At 37.8% G+C, this 27,144-nt stretch overlaps 1 protein-coding gene across 1 annotated transcript in view; it reads left to right on the forward strand.

Annotated features, from left to right (window-relative positions):
* The window catches only part of ERC2 (ELKS/RAB6-interacting/CAST family member 2), an 885,144-nt gene that overhangs the window by 330,307 nt on the left and 527,693 nt on the right, over positions 1-27,144 (forward strand). The window contains exon 6 of the mRNA XM_077776719.1: positions 7,520-7,687. Coding sequence (XP_077632845.1) covers positions 7,520-7,687 — 168 coding nt within the window. The remainder of the gene's footprint in view (positions 1-7,519; positions 7,688-27,144) is intronic.

The following is a 27,144-nucleotide window of genomic DNA, read 5'->3' on the forward strand; positions in this document are numbered from 1 at the left end:
GCACAGATCTAAAATTAATCATTTCTGTGATGAAACTGATTTCTTTTAGTGAGATACAGTTTTTAGAGCCATAATCTAGGCATTTTGGGTGAGTGCTTATTGCTCTGGAGGTAGTCACTTTTTCTAAGCCTTTTTAGTGGACAAAGCTAGAAAATAAGTTTTTAAAAGAGAAAATGCTGCATCTGTTCATAGTTATTAGTATCAGAAAGATTTTTTTAAAGACTCAGGTTTATTAAAATCTAAAATTATCTTGAAAACAGTGGAAAAGGTATAAAGCACAACTTATTTAAAGATCAGTGAAGACCATTTGGTATTCCAAGATTGCACAGTAAAGAGTAGCTGTTGGTTAAATAAGACATTTTACTGAATACCAAAGTATCTGCCCAGGCTTGATTTACAATAGCTGATATTTGTTAAATCATTAAGTTTATTATTTTGTATACATACAAATACACACATATACATTTTCACTAATAAACACAGATGTCCACAAAATAGTCTTTTGTTATTCCAGTTTTTTATAAAGATTTTACATAAGCTTTTAGATTTTATATTTGTACTTCTTCCCACTTACCCTAAAAATTGTGTTTACTAATGATATTGACATAATAACTTGTTTGTTCTACCTTACTCCCAACCTCACAAATATGTGGTTCAGTAAGTCATAGAACTGATGATCTTGTTAAAAGGTTATATATATCTATAACCTAGAACAATGTCTGTCATGAAATCACTTCTTTATTTTTGTTAAATGAATGAGCAAATAAATCTAGTTAGTGTAGATCTTTAAAAATCTCCTACAGAAAGAAGAAATCTGAAATCAAAATAGTTGCAGAAATCCAAGAGTAGAAAGGCATAACCTGACCAAGCATAAGAGAAGAGATAGACATACCATCATCTATATTGCTGGTGTTTGATAGTGTAGCTGCTGAAAGACTTTTTTTTTTCCTCAAAGACAGCTTTTCCTATATTTAGGGATTAGTATAAAAGAGTTTTTAAAAAGCAGTGATTATTATGAATTCTTTTCAACAAGACTCCAGGAAAACTATACCAATAGAATCACCAAGCCAGTTAGGTCATTGACAGTTACATGGTTCTCTTTGGTAAAGATCAACAACCTCTGATGATTAGAGAAAGGAAGGCTATAGGATTCCTACCCTGTGACCTTGCCTTCTGGTAGTACATCACAGCCTTTCAGAGGGCTCCTTCAAGTTCCAGTTCTCTGTTCTTTTGAGGCCAAAAGTGGTTTACACTAGCTAGGTCAGTGTGATGATATTTTCTGGGCAGAGCTCAGCCATCCTTGCTTGCTCTTGGGCCAGAATCCTCCCTGAAGCATTTATATGCATGGAGATTGAATTCTAAGGGTTAAAACTTTTGGGCTTACTAGACTCATAGTCTTGTACTGTCCAGTATGGTAGCTATGAGCTGAATGTGGCTATTGAGCATCTGAAATGTGGCTAGTCCTAACTGAGATATGCTGAAAGGGTAAAATAAATGTTTGATTTTGAAGAAAAAAAAAAAGAATGTACAATACCTCATTAATATTTGTCATATTGATTACAGTTTAAATAATGTTTTAGATATAGTGGGTCAAATTAAACATATTATTAAAATTAATTTTATATGTTTATTTTTACTTGTTTTTACATGGCTGCTAGAAAGTTTAAAATTACAGATGTGACTTACATCATTTCTCCATTGGACACACCATCTTAAATTTTGTTCCTGGAAGAGTAGGAGTACTTGTGCAACATTTCTAACCAATACAGACATCTCAAACACCACTCACATCTCCTAGGGAAAATCACTCCTCACATCAATTATGTTAGCTGTCCAAATTTCAGATGTTCATCAAATATAAAGAATATCTTGGCACTTTTGGTAGCTGACACTGGCATGTCACTTTTTAATTAAAGTCTGTCATAGGCTAATTAACTACCCCTGGAGAATTTATTCCTAGTTGGGAAATACACCCCTCCACTCACCCACCCACTCATAGACCCCTCCACACACCCACATATCCTACAGTGTATGATGGAATATTTTAAAGCAAATGACAGACAGTATAACACCCTGGTACATGCTAGAGCACAGAATCTTATTTGCTGAGTTTCCACTTTTCCTAGGGCTGCTGGTTAGCAACCTTTATTGCATTCCTACAGTATATAAATCACTGGGTTAGAAATTGTAGAAAGCAGAATAGTAAAATATAACAATAATAGCAAACGTTCATTGAGTGTTTCTAGGTGCCAGGCATTGTGCTAAGTGCATTACATGTTATTTAATTTAATTCGCAAATAACTTGATGAAGGAGGTATTGTTATTATCCTCATTTTGCTTCTAACACCTTTGTTGTATTCCTGACATTTGGAAGGCCTGTGGGTAAGTCCATGGCCATTACTGAAAGTTGCTTGAATGTATCTATTTGCAATGTAGAGACTATTGCAAAACAGAGTCGTCCATTTGGGCCACTTGTCTGTACAAATGGAAGTTCCAACCAGTGAGCTTAAAGGGCTTCTTCCTCTTCAGTCTCTTTCTGCTCCCAGTATCTTGACCTTTGACTTGGGTGTCCAATCCCCAGGGTTCTGCAACTTGCTCCATTTAGCTCTGTCCTTGGCTCTCCATCATTTTTTCCCCTTCTCTGGATTTGGGGTGAAAGGATAGGGGAAAGTAGATTTTGAGGTCCAACACATAGAAGGAGTAGAAGGAGGAATAATGGCCCTCTTTCTTGTAGGTTTATACCAATTTCTAAGACCAGAAAATTTTTCTAGTTTTAAGGTGCCCATGCCCTAGCTTTTTAAAACAGTGGAAATTGTAATAATTTCTCAACATGTTGAGAGTTGAGGATTGGAACAGCAGAACATGGGGAGTGATCCTGCTTCTTGTGGTCAACTGAGAATACTGATTTGTGGGGTTGTTTGCCATCTTGTAGCTCCACCGCCTAGAAAATGTAGCCTTCAAGATTTCTGAGGAAGAGAAAAAGTGTGGGGTGGAATGGATGGTGACACATGTGACACCTGTCACTTCTGTTTACATTTTATGAATAAAACACACCGACCCATATTCCTGCAAGGGGCTGGGAAGGGAGACCTTCCCTGTATTCAGGAAGGAGAGGAGAATTGGATGTGAGTGAGAACTAGTGGTTACTACCACAGCAAGCTTTAGATTTTAGGTTATTTTTAGTGTTTGTGTCTTCAGAGGCTGTGTACATTATGCATAGTTTCAACTTTGAAACTGTCCCCCATTTGAATGATTGCAAGTTGAATCAAATTCAAATATACCCTTAATCCAAGTCTACTATTAGGAAAAACAAACAAATGAAGTTTTGAATGTGAAATAAAACTGTATTGGGAGTTTTGTGAGTGTTCCAGTTTCATTTTCTTTTAAAGTTGTTCTTTGTGATAGCATGTTTATTCAATTCCTGAAGTGTTGTCAAGTAAGTAGTATTTAATCTGTGAAAATTTTCAAGTGGCCCCTTTTTCTCTCTCAAGGGTTTTTTTTTTTTTTAATTTTCTCAAGTGTTGCTGTAGTCATTTTAAGATTGAAATGAACCGTTTGATTTTAAAAAATTATTTATGGCACATCAAGTAGCACTTAGTGTTTTGTCACAACACTGAAACTGTTTCTGAAGCCTATGTAAAATATAGCAGAAAGGTCAGGAGGCTTATGTATAGAAACATACCTCACCATTGGAACTGGTTATAATTCCTGGGTGCTGACATCAAGATTAATAATATTTAACTCTGATTTTGGCAATTTTTGCCAATTTTATTGCCATGGTCCTTTTCTTTCAAGTTATTACCTGGAACTGAAGTGATAACAAATGTTTCATGCTTTATACTGCCAAATAAAAGGTTAAATTTTCATATGTTACATTCTCTTACACACGCGCGCGCGTGCGCACGCACACACACACACACATATTCATACAACTGGATGTGAAGGAAATGAGTAATTCTCCTAAAATGAAAAGATTGTCCTAGTTTTAACATTAGGTGACTAGTTCCCATGCGGTTAAGTCATATGTAAAAATTGGAAATTCAACCTATGGGTCTTTGTGCATTGACTATATCATACAGTTCTAATTTTCTTTTGTTTTTCTGGGAAATGATGGTGCTCTTTGCTTTGCCAAGTTTTATTATTGAGTCAGCTGCCAAAGTTTAAGAGAGAGTTAAGGCCCTTAAAATTATTTGGTGTTGAATGAAGAGGCATAGAAAGGTATTTCATATTCCCAAACATTTTAACTTTTATGTCTCTACCTGATGTTGGAATATAATCTAACCTTCAAGGCTTTTCTGATTCTTTATAAATGATGTACACTGTTGAGTGAAATCAGAATATTCGTGAGAGGGACCCAGTTTGGAAGTACATATTCTAATTTTTTTATAGACTGTATTCTTTCTTGCTTGATCTTCCCTGTATTTAAACTTCTGTGTGTCAGGAGGCCCATGTGCCTGCTTGTGGTTTTGCACCATCTGGAAGTTAAAATATGATTTTAGAAATGATGTCATACTTGCTTACTGCAAACTGGGCTAATGTTGGTTGGGAATTGGATACAGTTCAGGTCAAAGTTTTGTTTAAAAAAAAATACCTTTAAACCTTGTTTCTTGATTCTAGGAGACTGAAAAGCTATGGGGATAGACTGGAGCGATTGAAGGTCATGATTCAAATTCCTTTGAAGCTAAATAAGTGCATTTGGGTGTATGGAAAATAAACTCCCCAACAGAAGACCTTAGCTGGCACAAACTCCTTCTTGCCATTTAGAATTTGGATGTTGCAAGCAGTGTGTTGAACATGGCCATCCTTGCTCTCTGTTTTACTCTTGAAAGAGAGAGATTCTTACAGCCAGGGTTTTGTCTCTTCTACGCTCAGGAAGATGAGGCAGGGCACTGAAAGATCACACATGGCGAGAAGGCACAGTAAATTTTAAGCATATTATTCATCAGCGCAGTCTCTTTTTCTGAACTCTCCAGCACCCCTTACTGCTTCCCACTTTGTAATTTATTTACATCACAGTTTTGGATGTTGGAGATATCCTCTCCAGATATAGACCATCCATCTCTGATAGCTAGAATGTAGGGCTATAGGACCACAGTTTCTTCTCCAATTAACACTGAATCCTGGTCAGCCATTGGGAAATCTTTTCAATTGAATGTAACCCTTTATAGCCACTCCTGTAATTTGGAGTGCTCAACATGTCCTGCCAATTTCCAAAGAAGCCACCAAATGTCATCCTTTATGTATAAACTAAAAATCACATTTTTTTTTTTTTTTTTTTTTTTTTCCCATCTNCCAAAGAGAAATATCGATGTTATTTTAGGTTGGTAGATGGAGATGACTTTAAACAAAGATAGGCCACTTGAGAATCTGAAGCTTTAGTGCAACTGGCATGAATTTTCTTTTAGTCAAGGAAAGATCCCTAGGACATGAGTCCCTCACATCCCAGCTCCTAGATTTCCATGGCCTTTATGTAAGAAGAAGCACAACCATCAAATATTTAAGGAATCTGCTCTTTTTGCCCTGTGCAATCACAGAATGTCCATCCTGTCTCATAGTGCGGTCAGGGTCATTCTGCCAACAGGGCTTCAAGCACTTGTTTAAACCCTTCCTTTTTGGGGATCTCCCTTCTTCACCCACCTCTCTGGGATAAAAACTGGAGAAACTCCCTACTCACCAACCTCTCATCACCTTTGACCTTTAGAAACACAACTTTGGTGCTTCTTTCTTGGAAAGGGGTAAGAAAAGATTACATTCTGGTAACTTACAATCTCTAATGTCATAATTTTCCCTTGATCTTGCTAAGACTGATTCTGGCCTTTAAAATCATAAAATGTCAGACACTTAGGAGTTTTCCAACCTCTTTGTTTTATGGATGGGGAAAATAAGGCTGGAGGGCTGGTTGTGGGTGAAGTGAGAGTTATTTGTCCTGATTCTCAGCTAGATAGAAGGAGAATCTAGCCTAAAACCAAAATGTCCTCTTTCCAGTATTCCAAGTTGCCTCTGTGTCCTGACAGTATTTACATATCTATTTATTTTGGCTTATTATGGTATTTTTGCCTCATTTTTCCTTTTTGTGTGTGTGTGTGTGTGTGTATGTGTGTGGGGTTTTTTTTTTTTTTTTCCATCCAAATTTTAGTTGCTGGTAGTACAAAAACTACTCAACAAGATTTGTGATCAGGGGTGCCTGGGTCGCTCAGTCAGTTAAGCGTCCAACTTTGGGCCAGGTTATGATCTCACAGTTTGCGGGTTCAAGCCCTGCATTGGGCTCTGTGCTGACAGCTCAGAGCCTGGAGCCTGTCTTCGGATTCTGTATCTCTCTCTCTCTCTCTCTGACCCTCCCCTGCTTGCGCTGTCTCTCTCTGACTCTCAAAAAATAAAAATAGAAACATAAAAAATAATTTTAAAAAAACACAAGATTTGTGATCAGATGCAGGAGACTCTCTACCCTATTTCTTCTTCCCCAAGACAACCTGTTTTTAACTCCTTTTGCCTGGTTATTTTGATATCTCTAAATAACATGCTTGCATCACTACTTGATTAATTGATGTAACTACTGTCTATCAAATTCTTGGTATAGAGGGTGAGGATTAAATACTTCCAGGGGCATCTGGGGGGCCTCAGTCAGTTAAGCATCCGACTTTGGCTCAGGTCATGATCTCACAGTCCATGGGTTTGGACCCCCGTCAGGCTCTGTGGTGACAACTCAGAGCCTGGAGCCTGCTTCAGATTCTGTGTCTCCCTCTCTCTCTGCCCCTCCCTGCTCTCACTCTGTCTCTCTCAAAATAAAATAAAGACATAAAAAAATTTAAATTCTTCCATTACTTCAAAACCTAACCTTACCCATGTGAACCTTTTTTGCATATGGCCTTTGGAATGTTAAGTTTAAAAAATAAAGTGTATGATTTCTTATGTTTATTCCTGACATTTAAAAAGCAGGAACTGTAATAATCTAATTTTTGAGCTAAGGTTGAAATAGGTATTTTTTGGTATGCCTTGTTTTTTCTTTTATGTTTGGAAAGCAGTCTTTCATAACACTGGAGAGTGGTCATCTCCACAGCATTTCCTTCCTCTTGTCAACTTATATTTTCTACCTCAGGAGTGTTTCTCTATATGTTAGTCTTGTTCTTCCAGATGTCTGTGGCATGGCTCATTGTGTTCTCCATATTCCTGGAGGATGTCGGAGAACACAGGCAGCGTTGTGCCTTCCCTGTACAATGGAATAGTGATGTGTTTTGTTTTCTAGCTAATGGTTTCACATCAGGGAGACATACTACTATTTCATAATGCCTTATTTCATATAAACTTTATATTAAAAAAAAAAGTGTCTCGGTTCAGATGTACATACAACAGGACTTTGAGGTAGATAGAGGCTGTTAAAATGCATGGGATTGAGGTGACCATGGGTAATGGTTTGACCAAGCTGTGCTGAGAAGACACACTGCTGCCCTCCTGGGGCCTGACTGATGGTTACTGATGACCACTCTATAACTGCAACCTTCTTTCTTTTTCCTGACTTCAGGTAGATGCACTGAGGTTACGCCTGGAAGAGAAAGAGTCTTTTCTCAATAAAAAAACAAAACAGCTGCAGGACCTCACAGAAGAGAAAGGGACACTGGCTGGAGAGATTCGAGATATGAAGGATATGTTAGAAGTAAAGGAAAGAAAAATCAATGTTCTTCAGAAGAAGGTAAGCAGCTGACATAAGCCCTTCAGGCTTATGTATCATCCATGTTTTGTCATTTCAGAGAACTTTTTGAGTACGTGGAAAAGAAGAAATTGTTTTTTAAGAGTTTTAGATTAGAAAGTATAAACTTTTTACATACTGGTACTTTAACTTACTGGTGGTTGTATCAAGCCATTCTTAGCATGGCCTGATGAATTTTCTATTTGAGTGCCTGAAAAATAAATAGTGATCCTTTTTATATTTTCCAGATTAAATATGGATAATTGTGCAAATTTAGATATATGTCTAGAATAATAAAAAGTCTGAAAAATTAGTTAATTTTTTCTTTTTCCTCACCAAGAGTTGAACAGTGTATTCTGTGGGTCTTAAAAGTATTTTAGATGCATTTTTTTATTTATGTAAATTTTAATAGCTTTTACCTTACTGAACCCATACAGATTGTGTGTGGGGGGGGTAATGTTTGCACCTATTACTTAATTGGAATTGGTGAGAGAACATAGAATAAGTTCTGGGTACAGTGAGCTAACACAGAAGATGCTTGATCTAGCTAGGGCCCTTCTTTCCTGTTTTACCTTGAGCAGCTCATTTTCTCCATTGTAGGGATCCAGATTTGGGGAATGCACCTTGATTTTTTTAAAATCTCATTTGCTACTGTGTACAGTTTTGGGAACATAGGGTCCCCTACAGTCCCCTAAAGAATAGGCAAGAAGAGAAACCAACCACCTGATTTTTAAAGAAAAGAACATGTATTGGAAAGGCATAGGGCTGTGAGGTTAATAGGCAGCCAGCATGGAAACTGGGCAGGAACTGATGGTGGGTAGCATGAGCCAGCTGGCCAGGACACTGCTGCAGACAGGCATATTGCTGGGCAACCATGCTGCAACTGCAGACAAATGGACTCTAACTGGCCCCTCCTCCTGGTGTCATTTGCCACTATCATCTCTCACCTTGTTTATATCAACAGCATCCTAGCTTTTTTTACTGCTTCCACCCTTACCTTTCCTATAGGCTGTTCTTAACACAAAACCTAGAGTAGTCCTTTTAAAACATGAAACAATTTATATCACTCTGATCAAAAATCTCAAGTCGCAGCCACCTACATAATTTGTGCAAAATGAAAATTGTTCAAAGAGAATTTCTGAATGAGCATAAAACCAAACCTGGGGCCCTTCTCAGCAATGGGGCACCATGCAGCTACACAAGTCACAGGCCCATGAAGCCACCTCTATCCCCTCTGGCTTCCATCCTCACTCTCAAGGTACTGGTGATCTGATGGATTATATTATTAATTCATTTCTGTCAAGATCTTTACAGACAAGGCCCAGGTGACTTGATCTCTCCTTTGTAGCTCCAGCTAATTGATACAGATGTTTAGAAGAGATCTTGGAAGACATGACCAAGGACCGTTGAATCAATTGGGCTCTTGAGGGCAGATGGGATTAGCAGAGACACAGAGTGGCAGTTCTTAGAGCAGGTACTAAGGATTCAAAAGAAAACTTTTGGTTTAAAATTCCCAGGAGTGAATGATGATGAAAGCTAACATTTATTAAACTTACATTGAACACTGTATGCTGGATATTTTGCTATGCTTGTTATGTGCCCTATTTACTTACTCTTGACCATAATCCTGTGAGACAGGTATAGTTGTTAACCTAGGAAACTGAAGGACACTGAAGCTTATGGTAGGTAGGTTTGCCCAAGGTCATGCAACCTAGATACAATTTTTTTGCTTTTTGTTTTTTGTCTTTGGGAAAGTTGAATAAAATGATTAGTGCAAATTAAAAGAATAAGCCTCATTTTCCTATGGACCCCAAGTTTTAGGAGGATGACACCAGGTGTCAATCAAAGAAGAACATCACAATTGCTTGTTGTACCTGGAGTTGAGAATAAATGCTCTTATTCTTGAGGAATAAATGGCATTAATATTCTGAATAAAGATTTTGGGAAGGTACTTTCGATGCATAAGTGACAAATGACATTTGCTAGAGTGCACATTTTGCAAAATTTTATACTTTGCTCCATAAGCCAGAATCAAAGGTTTGGGAACTAGTTTGGAAGTTCTTGAACAAAGCCAGTTGTATATTATGGCTCCTTTGGGCAACATGATCATAATCCAACTTATTTAAACCATGTAGATGATGGATTAGGAAATATTTCATGTGTATTGGGAGAGATTCTTCAGCTTCACTTTTTTTTCACTTCATGTTTACCAGTACATTTGGGGAAGAAATGACACCAATGGTAACATAGCGAAGGGGCAGAAATTCTATTATACTTGAAATGTGAAGGACAAATAATCCCCAAAGAAGTAATGCACACAATTCAGAAAACTAGTCAAAATGTGGAAATAATACAGAAGCTAATGGGCCCATGAAACATTGTCTTTGGGACTGGAGACTCCTTAGAGTTTTGACCACATTTAGCCTAATTGGCTGTTTTAGGGCAGGCCTAGATTGTAACAGCATAAGCTTTGGATTAGGCTGTATTGGCATGGAAGAAATAATAAACTTATGGCAATGTCAGACATGTACTATTACTTAATATTTCTTTCTTATAGGCTCTTTGGCAGCCAGCACTGTGTTTTGATGCCAATAGAAATGGGTATGCTCCTTTCATAGCCATGTTTAACCTGGCAAAGCTAGGCTTGCACCTCGTATCTGTCAGCCTTGCCTTCAGAGCCCTGAGTCTCAGAAATCTTGTGTCCACCATAAGCCATGTGAACAGGTCACGTGTCTGGGCACAGGCATGGACACAATGCCCTAAGCATTTTGTTACTTGAGGAAGGAAGTGAAGTTGAATACACAGAGAACCCCAGGTGACAGAATATCTCTGAGCAAGCTTTTGTAGGAAAACAGCGGTCATCGAGTATAGATTTTGGTTCTACTACCATTTGGCTCTATCCATAATTACGAGATATGGAGTTCTTTTAGTAGGGGACAAAAATGTGCATATATGAAAATTGTTCAGTGGAGCATCCCCTTATGGCTGTGACACTGAAGTCAGAGAAACAGTACACTTTTCAAGCTGCAGACTTAACATTCTGTTCTCATACCTGAATTCAGACTTCAGCTGATGAAGTGCTACCTGACTATTGAGTTTTTGTAGGAAATGTCATAAAACCTTGATGACATTGTACATTTGGAAAGTGTATAATGTCCAGGATTTTGGGACATGGTAGCATTATTTGACCCGGATCAAATTCAGACTGTATGTAGCTCATGCAACATAAACTTACTACCCAAGAAATTTTTAAAAAGCCATTAAATTGGACAAAAGTTCTATCTCCATTTTCATTTTAGGGCTCAGTCCCACTTTATAGAGCAGAGGTACTTTATTTATTAGTGGTAGAAAAACAGATGGTAATTTCTCTGGAAGCCAAGTTCACTAGCTACCTACTGGACTTCATGGATTGCCCTGTGTATTAGAAAGGGCAGGGAGATGTGAGTGGAATTGGCTTCTAGGTGTGGCATCTATGGACCTGGGTACTTGAGCAGCCTTATTCTACCTATTTGGAAGTTTGGAGGTGAAAACCCTGAATTACGATAAGCTCAGTGGTCAGGACCCTATAGGACTATAGTTATTAGCATACTGGGTTTCTTCATGAAGTTTATTAAAAAAACAAAGTACCTGAGAAGATGATTATAAAACATGGATATTTCCATGTTGTTGTAAAATTGATGTAAGGTACGGAGGACTTTTTGACTCAACTGAACTCTTGCTTGCTGTTCAAACATCTAGTTGCACTTTTATATTTATTATTAGCAGACTTCCTGTTTTTGAACATATACAAAATCATATTATTTTTGCATTTACTGAGTGTTTCCTATGTGTCAGTCAGTCACTGCTCTAGGTCCTGGAGGCTCAAAGGGATATAATACATTCTCCAGGCCTAAGGAAGCTGACAGTCTGGTTGGGGAGATAAGACATGCATAATCCTAAATGTAAGTACAGTGGAGTGCAGCATGGCATATTATCAGAAGCAAACTACTTGATGAATGCAAATGGCAGAAGCTAATTCTGGCTACCTTGAACAAAAAGGAGTTTATGGCAAGGCTATCCAGAGCCCTAATATCTGGCCAGTAGAACAAGATTAAAAATGATCAAAAGTCAGGACAGCTGTAGGAGACCAAGAGAAAGGAGAGAGTGCCATGATCTCATAACCAGGAGTGTCTGGTCAGACGTCTTCTATGTTGATTGTATCCCTCTCCCCCTCCTCCCTCTTCCCTTACATCACACCATTGGTAGACATTAAAGTCCTGGGGCAGTGCTCCAGATTTCACACAGATGCCTCTCATTGGTAGGGTCTAACCAGACCTGCCCTAAAAGGAATCTGGGAAATGTGGTTCCAAGCTTTACACCTGAGATTTTCACTCAGTTCTTGAGTCACTTACTCAGGGAAGTCTTTGCTAACATTGCAGGCTGGGAGAGGTTTTGCACTTTAAAACGACCATTTCTTGGCTCAGTTTGAAATTCTGCATCCCTTTAGTGAGTGTTGGCTTCCCTCCCAGGGCTAATCTCCTTGAGTGCCCCAACTGTGATCATCAAGATACTTCCAGCTTTTTGCAGAATTCTTGGCAGGTGATGGTCCTCAATCAATATTCACTAGGCGAATAAATTATATCAGCAAATTTTGAATGAATGAGAACTTAGGAGAACAGAAATTACTTAGAGATCCACTTCTGGCCCAAGAATATTGTTAGCTGTTAGGAGTCTTTTGCCCCAGTGAAATGTCAGACTCACTCATTGTTCCCAGGACAGTGTTCTGTGTAGGCTGCAAGATGGAACCATCCCATGGATAATAAAACAGGATGAGGAAATGACTCTACCATATCTAACACCTTAAGCCTTGGTTCCATTACCTTGACAAGGTAAAAAAAGGATTAAGTCTTGAGTAAGGGCACTTAGCTACTCTTGCTTCATTTTCCTTTTTAATAAAAAGATTATGTGGCATTTATCAAGTATAGTGTCTTGTTCTGCAAAGAGAATAATGCTTCTTCCTCTAGTTCTCACTTCTAACTTACTGGATTGTTAGAAGCATGGTATTCTATAGAGTGATAAGGTGAAATTATTGATTATTCTTGGTTATTTTTAATTATGACCATGCAAGTGATAATTTTTTTTTTTTATAACAAAAGGATTATTTACTGTTCATTGAGCCCTTACTATATACCAGACACTGCTAAGGGCTTTGTGTCCTGAGGTTGTTATGGGTCCCTGGGTCAAACTTAATGGCAGATAGATGCTCTCATAATCCCTATTTTTAAAAGAGGAGACTGGTTTAAACTTGTGTGACTTGAGTAACTTGCCCAGATTCACACAGCAGGAAACTGATGGAGCTATTCTTAAACACCATACTATTCTGGTATTTTTCTATTTTGTGATCCTGCCTCACTCATGAGGCAAGTGGGATCATTAACTTTAAGAGATTAGCCAAACTAGGGGCACCTGGGTGACTCAGTCAGTTAAGTGCCCGACTTTGGCTCAGGTCATGATCTCATGGTTCATGGGTTCAAGCCCCATGTTGGGCTCTGTGCTGACAGCTGTCTCAGAGCCTGGAGCCTGCTTCAGATTCTGTTATCTCCCCCTCCCCCCCGACCCTCCCCTGCTCACGCTCTCTCTCTCTCTCTCTCTCTGTCTCAGAAATAAATAAAAACATTAAAAAAGGAGAGATTAGCTAAACTATACTTTGAGCAAATTACCTGAGGTTGACACAAAAGGATGCCTGTATTTAATACCAAACCAACAGAGTTGAAGTTACTAAATAATGTGATAAAAAAGAGGAAACCAATTAAACTAATAGAGTACAACATCAGTTCTGTTTAAAAAAATCTATGTTAACATATATGTTAAGCTATACTTAGAAAAAAGGTTGTGATGATCTTCAGTGTCTTTATTTTTCCCTTATGAGATTCTTCATATACAATTCTAAGCCTTTGGATTGTTTTGCTGGTTCATTTTCTTTTTCTTTTTTTTTTTTTTCAGGTTTTTTTTTTTTTTTTTTTTTTTTTTTTTTTTTTTTTTTTTAAGANAGTGTTTATTTATTTTTCAGAGACAGAAAGACAGAGCATGAGCAGGGAAAAGGCAGAGAGAGAGGGAGACACAGAATCTGAAGCAGGCTCCAGGCTCCAAGCTGTCAGCCCAGAGCCCGAAGTGAGGCTTGAACTCACAGACTCTGAGATCATGACCTCAGCCAAAGTCAGACGGTTAACTGACTGAGCTACCCAAGCGCCCCTTGCCACTTCATTTTCAAAGGATTGCACCACACTTGCTGTCATAGTAGTTTCACTTTGTTTTGGTTGTTGGCTTACAGAACCAAGATCTCAAAATATGATTTTAGACATCTAAGCAACTTCGCTGGATGAGTCCCATGTGAATTCATGATTTGGGAGCCTTTTCACCTTGTCCCGAGAGGACATGGTCTGGGAAGCTGCTCCACCTTGCAGTGAGCTGCTTACTTTAAGGTCTGACCTCAGCGTAGGCAGGCTCACTCTGCATCTAAAGCCAGGAGCTGGGCTGGCATCCAAGGGTTGGAGCTGCAACCAGGATGGCTGTGAATCCGAGGCAGGATTCTTGACTGGGAGACACTTTACAACCCTTCCATCCCAGGAACATTTGGCAATGTCTGGGGATAGTTTTGGTTGTCACAGAAGGGGGATTGCTACAAGCATCTGGTGGGTAGAGTCCAGGGGTACTGCTAAACATCCTGCAATGCACAAGAGATGCCTACCACCCTCCAAAGGAAATAATTATCCAGACCAAACCCTGGCCTATAGGATTCTTTTCCTTGCCATGCATGGACTATCCAGCTTGTCTTGGTTTTCCCTTGAGATAGCATTCCTTAAAATGATTTTTACTTTGTGTAACATTTTTCTCTCCAGTATCTCTGATTATCTCAGCTGATGTGATTAACATTTTTAGCTGCAGTTTTTCTCTAGCATCATTATAAGAAGTTTACAGAGGTGAACATCTTGTGTATGTGCATATGAATGTGTATGATATTTGAATTATTACTATTATTTTCTCTTTTATATTTTTGATGTGTAAGAATCCATACTTTATAAAGAGTATATATAGCTCTCTTGAAGTATTAAAATTATTAAAACTGTTTTTACTACACTGATCACATCAGCTAATTTAGTGGGAGGTGCTAGTCAGCTGTAGTGTAGGGAATATATAATAGAAATAAAGCATCTTATTTGGACAGAATGGGGATGGATCGTCTAGCAGGTATCATCCAGTTTAAATTTCTTTGGCTAAATGCCAGTACTCTAGTCATTTGAAAAAGTGACCTTTAAGGCTAATTAAAAAAAAAAATAATGCCTTTGGGGCTGAAAATCTAATTTCTGTATTCACATTTAATATATTTTTCATATATTTTATGTAGTTATTTGGGATGTGAAAATATTTTTTTGTTGTGGACTGAATATAGTTTTAACTAATATGTTGCTAAAGTATTTGTAACTAAAATGTTTTGTCCAGATTAGTGTTGGTGATTTGCCAGTTTTTTCCCCCAAAAGAGTGCCTTCTTTAGTCTAGGAAATATAAGGAAGTTCCAACGTATGCTTTTTATAACAAACTCTCTTGGTGTATTCTGTGTTTGTGTGGTTATTGGTGTTTGCATGTTGTTGGGTCTAAGCAGTATGTCTTTGTTCTGGCATCATTTAATATTTTATGTCTTTTCATGGGTTGAAATTGATACTAGAGTTTCTGGTACTAATGAAATTACACAGGACAAATAATCGCCAAGCATGTGTAGCTCCTGTTCTTGGCTGGAGTTATTTGCCCAATGTTCCTGATGACCTAGGCAAAAATCATCTTGGTGATTTGAATCAACTGGTCCCATTGCAGGAAAAGTCCACTTTGTTTCAATGAAGTGATATTGTGAAGATCCCTTAGCATCCCTTGAGTAGAGATGTGGCTTCTTTAGTAAACCTAAGTTTCTTTATGAAGCAGTAAATTTACCAGCTTCCTTTTTTTGCGTGTATTGCTAAGGGATTTGAAGTTACCATTCTCTTAGAGATGACGTTTACAAAATGGTATTTTGTTATCAAAAAGAACCAAAAGGTTCACCTTCTGATGGAGCACTTAGATTTCAGGAAGTCTGCTCATTCATTCATGCGTTTATTCAGCAACTATAGTCACTGTCTTCAATTAGGTGCATCTTTCTGTTCCCTGGCTCTATTGGTCCTATATAATTTGACTTTAAAAGATATGTAAAAATAGGTATGCTGATGAAGCATGGAAAATCTTAAAGACGGAAAGATATGAGAGAACAGAAAACCTGGAAGATACTTGATGGGTCCTTCTGGTCGGGTCTTTTCGTTTTTCCACTCAGGACTCATAAGTCCCAAGACAAAAAGTGACTTGTTTAGAGTCACAGAGCTAATTAGTGACAGGGCCTGGGCTCTCATGACACTTTTTCCTCTTTCCATTCCCATGTGACATCTGAGGCCTTCGGCACCATTCTGCCCAGTTTGCCTTCCTTTTCATTGTGCCGTCAGTCATTCAACAAAACATGTTCATCATTGTAATGATCTGGTTGCTCTGCAGGCACTGGGGGATACATAGGCTACTGAAGAAATTTTCTGCCTTCTATGAGCTCACACTCATAGAAAAAAACAAAACAACACTAAAGATCCAGTTACAGGGCAGTACATGCTGTGTGCAATGCCAGCCAGGTACACATGGTGCACAGAGGGGCTCCTCATCTATTGGGAGTAGAGATGGCCAAGGAGGACTACTGGAAAAGTTGATGACTAGATCAAGAGCTGAGGGATTAAGAGGTGTTGTCTAGTCAAAGCAGCAAGAATACCATTTGCAAAGATTTTGCTGGAAGAGGCAGCACAGTACATTTGGTGGAATAAGAAGTAAAGTAATTTTATATAGATGTACCACACTCCCCTGCCCCATTTAGGAAACAGATTTCATAGTTAGAAGTTTTTCTATTCTCTATGTCTTCTAGGAATTAAATATATTTTATAATTAAGGTTTGGGAGTTATTCTGACTTCTATATTATAAATGTTTTTTTCCAATCCCTTGTGACTTGCAAGTGGCAGGAGAGATTATCTGTGTTATTTCAAAAGCAGTTCAGGGCCAGATCATGCGGAGAACTGATTCTTATTCAATGAGAAAGCTGATCCTGAGCCAGGGGAGGCAAATTCTCTTTTAAATAAATATTTGCTTCTGGGTTAAGATCTTATTTTCTGTACTCAATTTCAGCATGATGGATTTTTAAAGGTTTGTTTATAATTACCTGCAAAATCCCTTGAAGATTTAAAATAAAAATGCTTAGAGTACCCTGACAGTAGCTGCTACCCTAATGGATACAGGCTTCTTGACACATCTGTCAATCTCAGCTGCCAGCTGTTGTTTTGTGATATGGGATTAGAGGTGGTTGAGCCTTTACATATTTCAGTCTGGAGATGATTCCGTCTTTCTTCCCACATACTCCCCAGGCCATTTGATTTAAATCAACCTTATTTATGTGGGAAGGAAAGTCTTCTGTCTGTCTTTTCTACTTATCCTGTGTTTGGCAATGGATTCTACTTTGAAGAGTTTTGCACATATCTATATTAGCATTTATCGTGTTGTATTATACAGAGAAGTTCATAATTCACAACTTTTGTAATATATATCTAAGTTTCTCATAAGAATAACTGTAAATTAGGGATGATGTGTTCTTGGGGCACATAATGCCACAGTCATTGTGGGTAAGAGGCCCCTTAATACTTTTCTGACGGTATAGTCTCATTGCCGTGTTTTTCCTTTATCTTTACCTGATTATACTATACCTTTTGCAAAGTAAAAGAGGTAAATGCTTTGAAAAGACTATTTTTATAGAAGCTGAATTCTAAATTAATAGTACAGTGTATGGCACTTTGGAGGCTTCATCATAACATTTTGTAATACCTCTTTTTTAGAGTGCTGATTTTGAGAATAGCAATAACACCAACATGTAATCAGCTCTTGGATGATACAATTACAGTTTATAAAAGTAATTTTCAGTTCTAATGAAAGTGTTATGATAGGTAGAATTCTTAGTTGCCCCCCGAGATTTCCTACATCCCTGGTATCCATTTCCTGCATAATGCCCAGAACTATGAATATGATAGATTTAACACCCATGATTATATGATGTGCATATGGCATTATTGACTTTAAGAAAGGAACATTATTTAAGTGGGCTTGACATAATCATATGAGCTCTTTAAAATCTCAGTCCAAAAGTCAGAAATAGGGAAGTCTGAGATTTCAAAATATGAGGAGGACTTACTGTGTGAGAAGTTCTGTACTGTTGACTTGAAGATGGAGGGGGCCATATGGCAAGGAATTGGGGCAGCTCCTGGGTTTCTGTTAACATCCAGCAAGGAAGCAAGGACCTCAGTCCTGACCACTCTGAGAGCTAAATTTTGCCAATAACAAGAACAAGCTTGGAAATGGATATTTCTGTAGAGCCTCCAGATAAATACTCTTTCTGGCTTATACCCTGATTTCTGTCTTGTGAGTTCCTGAACAGATACCCCAGTGATATTGTGCTGGACTTCTGGACTTCTGACCCATAGAACTGTGAGTTGATAAGTGGAAGTTGTTTATTTCTTTAAAAAAATTTTTAATAGTTTATTTATTTTTGAGACAGAGAGAGACAGAACATGAGCAGGGGATGGGTAGAGAGAGAGGGAGACACAGAATCTGAAACAGCTCCAGGCTCTGAGCTGCCAGCACAGAACCTGATGTGGAGCTCGAACCCATGAACCGCAGGATCATGACCTGAGCCGAAGTCAGCCGCTTAACCGACTGAGCCACCCAGGTGCCCCAAGTGGAAATTGTTTCAAGCCACTAAATTAGCAGTCTTTTGTTACACAGCAAGAGAAAACCAATACAAGTACATATTAAAATACTGTCAGTAGCAACAAATCTCTTGCAGAAATCCAGAAGCAAGTAAACAGTAGTGGAGTTCACAGGATACTGACAAGGAGCATTGGCCCACTAAAGTTGTATGGTGATAACTGTAATAAAAACAGTTTCCAATGCCTTTGACTACTTAGCTTAGAAACTGTGGGAGTTTTTATGAAATTTCATAATGGTAGGGAGATTTGCATTATTTCAAAATGTAGAAGAGTGAGCCCTTACTAGTTTTCATATTGTACTATTTCAGGTTATATAATTAATATTTCCAAAATGTGATGCTTTGTGTTTGTGTCTGTTTCTTTATTAAACCCTTGGTTCAGCATAGGAAGTAACTGGGTTTTAAACTTATCTTTTTAGTTTTAGTAGCAAGCAGAGTGCTTGGCATGTGGTAGGTGTTTATTAATAAATGTTAGCTGGAAAATTGAAATGTAGTGGAAAAAATAACAAATCTGTCCAAAGTTCTGGTGAGATTCAGAGCAAGTAAATAAGAGAGTTGTGTTTCAATAAAACTTTATTTACAAAAACAGGCTGTGCATCAGATTTGTCCCATGAGCTATAGTTTGATGAGCTCTGGTGTACACAATCACAAGTAATTATAGCTTAGAAAGAATTCTACCATACAACAACCTTCATGCCAACTGAGATTTTTAAAAAAATATATTCCAAATATTTGATAGAGTCGAACAAGGTATACTTCTTTTCTGGGCTGTATTTACTATTTGCCTCAGACATTCCTCTTGGTACAATGGGAAATAAGTCATTTGTTCCCAATAGTGAGGTCTTCCCAAGTTCTGTTGCATTCTGGAAACTTTTTGTGTGTGTGTGTGTGTGTGTGTGTGTGTGAGTAAGGTTTGAATGGAGCAACGTTAAGCAAACAGGATGTACTCAAATGAACAGTACTGATTGACTTGGAGTGGAGATATTTCTTTCTGTAGTATTAGAATATTAAGTTACATTTTTTAGGTTGCATATGATACTCTGACTTAGAAAAATATATTAAGGGTAGCATACACATACACCAAGGCTTTCTCCACATTATGAATGTTTGTGAATTTGTGAATAGCTGGAGGCATAAACAAAGTTGGCCAGGTGGGAAGGTGAAAATAGAGGCAAGGATCCTTTGCTACCATTCCATGTTACCAACTTTTCATTAGAGCTTACACGGGAATATTCTTTGAAAGAAATAGAAGCAGTTATAAATTGTGAGGTAGGTGGGGAAAGACAAATGTGGGACAGTTGACCAAAGTTGCCATTTATCGATTCTTCACCTAGGAATTCATCCTAAGGAAAAGTTAAGGATATAGGCATAGATTTAACCACACCATTGCTCATCACATGCTTCTTTAATGTTTTTTTTTCTAAAAAAAAAAAAAAAACCTCTATTTTATTATAAAATAGAGGGGTGGCTAAATAAATGATGGTATATTTCTGTGTGGAAATTCAGCCAATAGAAAACTTTTATAGAAGAATATTCAATGATATAGAAAGATATTCACATTATTTTGTTGATTGAGATAAACTGCTCCTGATATGTATGTACAGAAAATGATCAGAGGATGCCTGTTTTCTCATACCCTTAGCACTACAGTATGACTCTATTTTCATTTTTAAAAGTTTATACACATATACATATACATATACATATATGCATAAATAGAATTAGTTTGTTAAGAACATGAACTGTAACAGGCATGTCTTTGAATCTTCCTTATGGGTTTTTAAAATTGTTTTTCTTTATGTTTATTTATTTTTGAGAGAGAGACAGACAGAGCATGAGTGGTGGAGAGGCAGAGAGAGAGAAACAGACAGACAGAATCTGAAGGAGGCTCCAGGCTCTGAGCTGTCGGCACAAATCCCAATGTGGGGCTCATACTCATAAACCACAGATCATGACCTTAGTCAAAGTTAGACACTTAACCAACCAAGCCACCCAGGAGCCCCCTGGGCTTTTTAAACATAAGCAAATTACTTATGTTTTCTCTGTCTCATTTTCCCTATCTTTAGAATGAGGATAAGCTCACATTTCACTTTCTGTCTCAATTCTTTTCAACAAACTAGGTGTTTGAGAGGTCTTTGTTCAGTTAACAAAGCGCCCAACACTGTTGATGCACAACAAAATTATTTCATCTAAAAATTTGAATGTAAATGCTAGATCCATCAACTTGTTCAAAGAACTTGGAAATAAAGTGAAATTATTTCATAAATATTTAAAATTGATTTTTAAATTTGCTTGCTGTAAAACTCTTGTGTTGTACATTTCTATGGGGTTTGACAAAAGCACAGAGTTGTGTAACTACCTTCACAACATGATATAGGGACAGGTCAGTCACTCAAAGACCTCCATTGTGCTGTCCTCTCTTTAGTCAGCTCTTCTTTCCATATCCCAGTTCTTGTCAACCACCAGTTTGTTCCCCATCCCTACAGTTTTGCCCTTTTCCAAAATGTCATCGAAATGGAATTATACAGTATACAATTATATACATATATAATATGTCACATCTGGCTTCTTTCACTTAGCATAATGCATTTGAAAATCATGCATCTTATAACTTTTATCAGTTGTTCACTCTAAAGATAATACTTTTAAAGATAACTCCTATTATTTGTGAAACATTCTGTATTACAGCCACCTGTGTCACTTATCCCTGAGGTTGTCCTGAAGCCAGAGTTGCGACAGTGCAAGATGTTAGTGCTGAAGAAGATTTGAGAGACAGCCTAGTCCAACTTGGCTTTAGTTGAGGTGAGGGTTCTGAGAGACAGAAATCACATGCATTATCCCAGGTGAGCTTAAGTCAGAGTTAAGAGCAGAATCTAGAGCCTTGATGCTAAACTAGCAAAGATACTGGAAATCAGATAGGGTAAATCATTCTGGTGAGGATTTAAGAAGAGCTCCTGAAGGGATAGGGAGAGGGGTGTGGAGTTTGTGCGTGCGTGTGTGTGTGGTGTGACATGTTATGGTTAAAGGATGACATTAAATTATTTTTAGAAGGAAAACCAGTACTTTTTTTGTGTTTAGAATAAGAAGAAAGGACCTTCTGTCATTATTATTATTATTTTGTAATAGGGGTGAGTTTGTGTAAATCCACCACCATAAATGCTTTCTAGCATTTATCGTAAGCACTGATTTGGAAAGTGGCCAGCTAGTGTCATAGATGTCGCTTTCATCCCTGGAGCAGATACATGGTAATTGGCCCATTCCTTATGAGGTTAGTGAGCACCAGATCCCCACAGAAAGCTCACACTAGATTCTGAAATTAGCAGAGGTGTATGGTTTGCTCTCAAGTCTGAATTAGAAAGAGTGCTGAGCGTGGAGTCTGCTTGGGATTCCCTGTCTCTCTCTCTCTCCCTCTCTCTCTTCCCCCCACCCCGTCTCTCTCTCTGCTTCTCTCACCATTTCATGCTTTTCCTCTCTCTAAATAAAATAAATAAATAGAAATAGCAAAATAGCTTTTTCTTTCCTAAAAGTCCACTTAGATTTTTAAAAATGGAATGTCTTTTAAATAGGTGATGGGGATTAAGGAGGGCACTTGTAATGAGCATCAGGTGATGTATGGAAGGGTTGAATCACTATATTATACACCTGAAACTAATATGACACTGTATGTTAACTAACTGGAATTTAAGTAAAAAACTTAAAAAATGAAAAAAAGGGAATCTCTTAAATCTATACAGAATATTTATCCATTATTATTACATACTGCAATGGACAAAATAAATATTTAACCTTAAGGAAAATTTAGATTTATGGTTTTATAATATGAAAAAAAGCCTTCTATAAGTAACATTAAACATTTATTCACTAATTTAACTTGGTCACAGTATTGCATGTTTATACCCATGTGCATATCAGCCATTTTCCTTTGTCTTATTTTAAACCTTTCTTTAAAAAAGGTTTCTTGGCAGGTGACTGAATATCACAGAATAGAACATAGTTAAATATCCAAAGTAATGTATATATTTGCTTCATTTGCAATAACTTTAACTTAAATCTATGGCAAACATGGCATTTGTCATAAGGAAATATATGTTATTTACCATTTTCTAACCTAAACTTTTGAGGAACTGTAATTGTGTCTTTGGTTTGGTATTTCATTTCCATTTATAGTTGAAACATTTGTTGTACATTTCTTTGTGGTTTATGTATGTTTTCACATTGATACTACCAGGTCTTCACTTAGAACTTTAAGGTGAATGTTTCTCTTTTTAAAAAATGTTTCTTTTTATTCTTTGAATACTTCATCTCTTAAAGCCCCTTCCCTCTTTCTATAGAGTCTCTACATTCGAGGATATGGGAACTAAGCAAAGAATGTGCTAAGTGTTATGGTAGTTGACAAACTATTTTGGTTAGATAAGTCTTCCAATTGGAGTGTCAGCATGGATTAGTTTAGCACAGGGAGAGAAGAAGAAGGTAGAAAATAATGTCCAAAATGCTTATAAAAGCAATGAGCTGTGACAGGGAAAGGGCCTTAGACACTATCCTTCTGTTATATTGAGGGAAAAATCAGGAATGTCAATTTTAGGTATTAAAATTGGCTTACAGTGCATGGGAGGTGCTAATTTGCTCACACGTCTTTTGGCAAACTTGCCTGTAGAATCTGCTCAGTCCTGTTGTTATTTATGTAGAGTAATGACTGCAGCCAGAGAGCTATCTTCCTGGACTTGCCTCTTTCTAACTGAGAATAAAGAGGAATATAGGAGATGTCAGTAGCAACAAGCAACTTGAATTCCTCAAGATAAAGACCATGGCTGGGAAGAATTGAACAGGCAAGTAAAGGTTACTGACTCCACATTAATAATAAATTTACGAGAGTAAGGAACAAATCATGCCAGGCCATCTTTATCGTTTTCTAGGTGGACATGCAAGATTAAAGAAAGGAATTCAATAGCAGTAATATCTGGAATTGAGTAAATCATCTAATTCAATGTCTCCACAAATCTTTAGGTCTGGGGGTGGGGGCAGGGGATGGGGAGAACCTCAATGAGAATTGGCTCTGAGCACTGTCATGTGGATTCAATTTGGCTGTTGTAATAAATTACAATGGAACAAGGTCCATTGGGACAGTGCTGGGATCAATAGAAGGTCAGGCTGTAACATCTCCAGCAGTGGTCTGGAAGAATGGATAACACACTTTATTAAGGTTGGCAGGCCAGAAGGCTTTGGTCCTATTGTGGTCACCACCGATGTCAATAGCCTTTATGAAGCACCTGTTGGATCTGAGGCACTCTTGGGCCTGCTAGAAGAAAGAAAGACTATGCATAATTGTCCAAATGGTCAACCTGTTTAAAAATGTTGATAATTGGTACAATTTATTGAATACTTATGGAGCTGTCATGCATAGTGTTAAGCCTTGTTCATGGATTATTTATTTTAATCCTCTTAAAATCATTTGAGGGTTTTATTTTTTGTCTCCATTATGCAGATGGGAAAAGTAAGGTATAGAGAATTACAGTGGGTGATGCAGCTGGTAAGTAGGAGCAATACGTTATGAACCAAGGTTGTCTTATTTTTACTCTTAATTACTATCTATGTATATAGATACATAGATATCTCTGTGTGCTCATGGAGAAAACTTCTGTTCAATTATTAGCTCATTTATCCAGTTATTCATTCATTCATTCATTCATTCATTCAGCGAACATTCTAAATGTTCACTGTTCAGAAATGTACAACATTTCTAATGTAGCAAAAGAGACAAAACCTATTTAAAGGTAATTTTCAAAAAATATTATGACTCTAATATAGGTATAATATGAACGTGTGTTAAAGATTTTACTTAACTCATTAATTGATGAAGGAAGCAGGCAGATGTTAGATCTGGTTAGAGAACCTGGAGAGCAGAAATATTTGTAGATCAGAAATATTGAAACAGATGTGCAAATGGTGATAAAACTGGTTTTCCCCAAGTATGGAGGCAAGTCAAATAACCTCAACTGCTCAGGTCACAATTTGTATGATTATGAACAAGAATTATTTTCATTGCTGTGAGTTATCTACAGTTTACCATGCTGCAGATATTGTATCAGATATTGTGAAATGCTATGATCTAAGCAATAATTTTCTATTATTTAGAAAACTATTTTGGTCAGAGCAGGGTAGGAAAGCCCCAGATCCAAATGCCTGTTTGGGGAAGGAAAGACCAAGTGTATTAGATGAGATTTTCCAGAGAAGCAGAACCAATAAGACGTGTGTGTTTGCTCCCTCTCTCTCGTTCTCTCTCTCTCTCTAGCACGCACACGAGAGAGAGAGACAGAGACAGAGAGACAGATTTTAGGGAATCACCTCATGTGACTGGAGGCCTTGGTAAGTCCAAAATCTGATGGAGGAGATGGCAGGATTTCCGGAAAGAATTTCAGTTTGAGTCCAGGGCAGTCTTCTGAACCAGAAAGAGCTGATGTCACAGATGAAATCTGAAGGCATTTGCTGGAGAATTTTCTCTTGCTTGGGAGAGATCAGCTGTTTGTTCAATTCAGGCCTTCCTACAGCTGATTGAGTCAGGTACACCCACGTTATGAAAACAATCTCCCAAAGACCACGGATTGACATGTAAATTTCATCCAAAAACACTCTCCCAGAAACATCCAGAATATTGTTTGACCCAATATCAGGGCATTATAGCCTTGCCAAATTGACATATAAAGTTGACTGTCGCATCAAGTCAGAGGTCTGGGTGGCTTTGCCTCTACAAAGAGGTGATTAGGGTTGGCATAGTTGTTAGGGATATGGTGGATACCAGATAACTAGAGGGTGGTATGGTAAGCAATAGCAAGGTTGCAAAATAGGAGGTAGGTAAAGTTTTTCAAGGAGCACCTGGGTGGCTCAGTCGGTTAAGGAGGTAAAGTTTTTCCAACTTCACAACTTTCCCAAGAGCCAGTTCTTGAAAGACTATAGGTCACAATAATTATGGACACCTGTCATACATCTGTACATCTGCCTTGCAAGGGTATATGTCTCCTTAGGTATGACACAGAGGTGTGGGTTCAGTATGGGTTTCTGGATAGTCACCACTTTATATAGAATATGTCTTGGTATTGGGAATTATAACTGAAGGACAGCTAACTATCAAGTCCAGGATATCTTAATACAGAAATTGTAATCTGAATTGATGATCTGTTTTACAAGAACTTCTCTGAAAATCATGTTGATTTTATCCTCGCTTTGAGGATATCTGGTAACTAGAAATCAATTATTTAGAAAGGAGTTTAGTGTGAGAATAATGCAAAGAAAAGTAATACATTTTTAATTTTGTTTACTTCTGTGGCTTTATCAGACCCCCTGGGGACAGGACCAAGAAGGTATTTGTGATTGTTATCATCTTGTAAATATTATTTTATTTTATAATAGCAGCTAATATTTATTAAGCAGCTTCTTTGCTGAGCGTTAGGTACTTTACAGTGTTAGGTACTTTACAGATTAGAACAGAGACTTCCTCACCAACTCCCAGTGTTTCCTGTACTGTCACCTTGATGAGGCCACCCAACTCCCTTATACAGCAGGTGCAGCCGACTTGCCCCTATCTTAGAAGTCTTTGTCTTTCTTACTTTCCTCTACTTGCTCTTTTTTACCCATGATATTTCACCTATCAGTACACTCTTATCATTTACTTATTATTATGTTTATTGTTCTTATCCCTTTTCTGGAATCTAAGCTCCACAGTGGCAGGGATTTTTATGTTTTATGTTTAATGTACTAATGTAGCCCAAATGCACAGACTCATTCTAGGTCAGCTTCAAGGATATGATCTGGTCAATGCTGTTGATTTGCATCTTTCTCTTCTATCTTAGATTGTTGACAGTGGGGCCACTGAGTTGTAATTCTTCTTTTCTTGTTTGACGCATTATGAAGTAGGTTTCTCCTATTTCCCAAGAGAAATATCACAAAGTCATAGCAAGCGTTCCTTTATGACATTGAGGGTCATAAAGACCAATAATGTTTCATGTCATCCTTTCCTTGCCTTATGGGAACAGATATAAATTATCTCTTAGGAATGGAATAGACCAAGCCTTGTGTCCTTTAGGGACAGGTTTTTCAAAAGTGTTTGACTCCACGTGAAGGAAAGATTGTCACATGACAAATAGATTGTCACAAGACATGACATTGTCTTGGCCTGGCAAGGATGATCTGAGGGTTTTCTGGACATTGCTCAGTAAGCATGCATTATTACTAATGATTCAAGTTCATGCCCTCTTCCTCTGCAAATCTCTTCCAAAGCCCTGGCAGTATGTTTTCATGTTTATATGTTTTGTTAATTTTAAAAAATTAAGATATTTCTGTAGTTTTTAAAGAGAACTTTTCCTACTCTCACCCAATTCGGCCCCCACAAAATCTGGATCCATCCCTGTTGTCATTGCTGTTGAAATATGGACAGAGGGGGCCTGGGTGGTTCAGTCGGTTAAGCGTCCAATTCGGCTCAGGTCATGATCTCACAGTTTGTGGGTTCGAGCCCTGCGTCGGGCTCTGTGCTGACAGCTAGCTCAGAACCTGCAGCCTGTTTCGGATTCTGTGTCTCCCTGTCTCTCTGACCCTCCCCTGCTCACGCTGTCTCTCTCTCTC

The sequence above is a fragment of the Crocuta crocuta genome, unplaced genomic scaffold, assembly GCF_008692635.1.
Source record: "Crocuta crocuta isolate KB4526 unplaced genomic scaffold, BGI_CrCroc_1.0 scaffold87, whole genome shotgun sequence".
In the NCBI taxonomy this organism is placed as follows: Eukaryota; Metazoa; Chordata; class Mammalia; order Carnivora; family Hyaenidae; genus Crocuta; species Crocuta crocuta.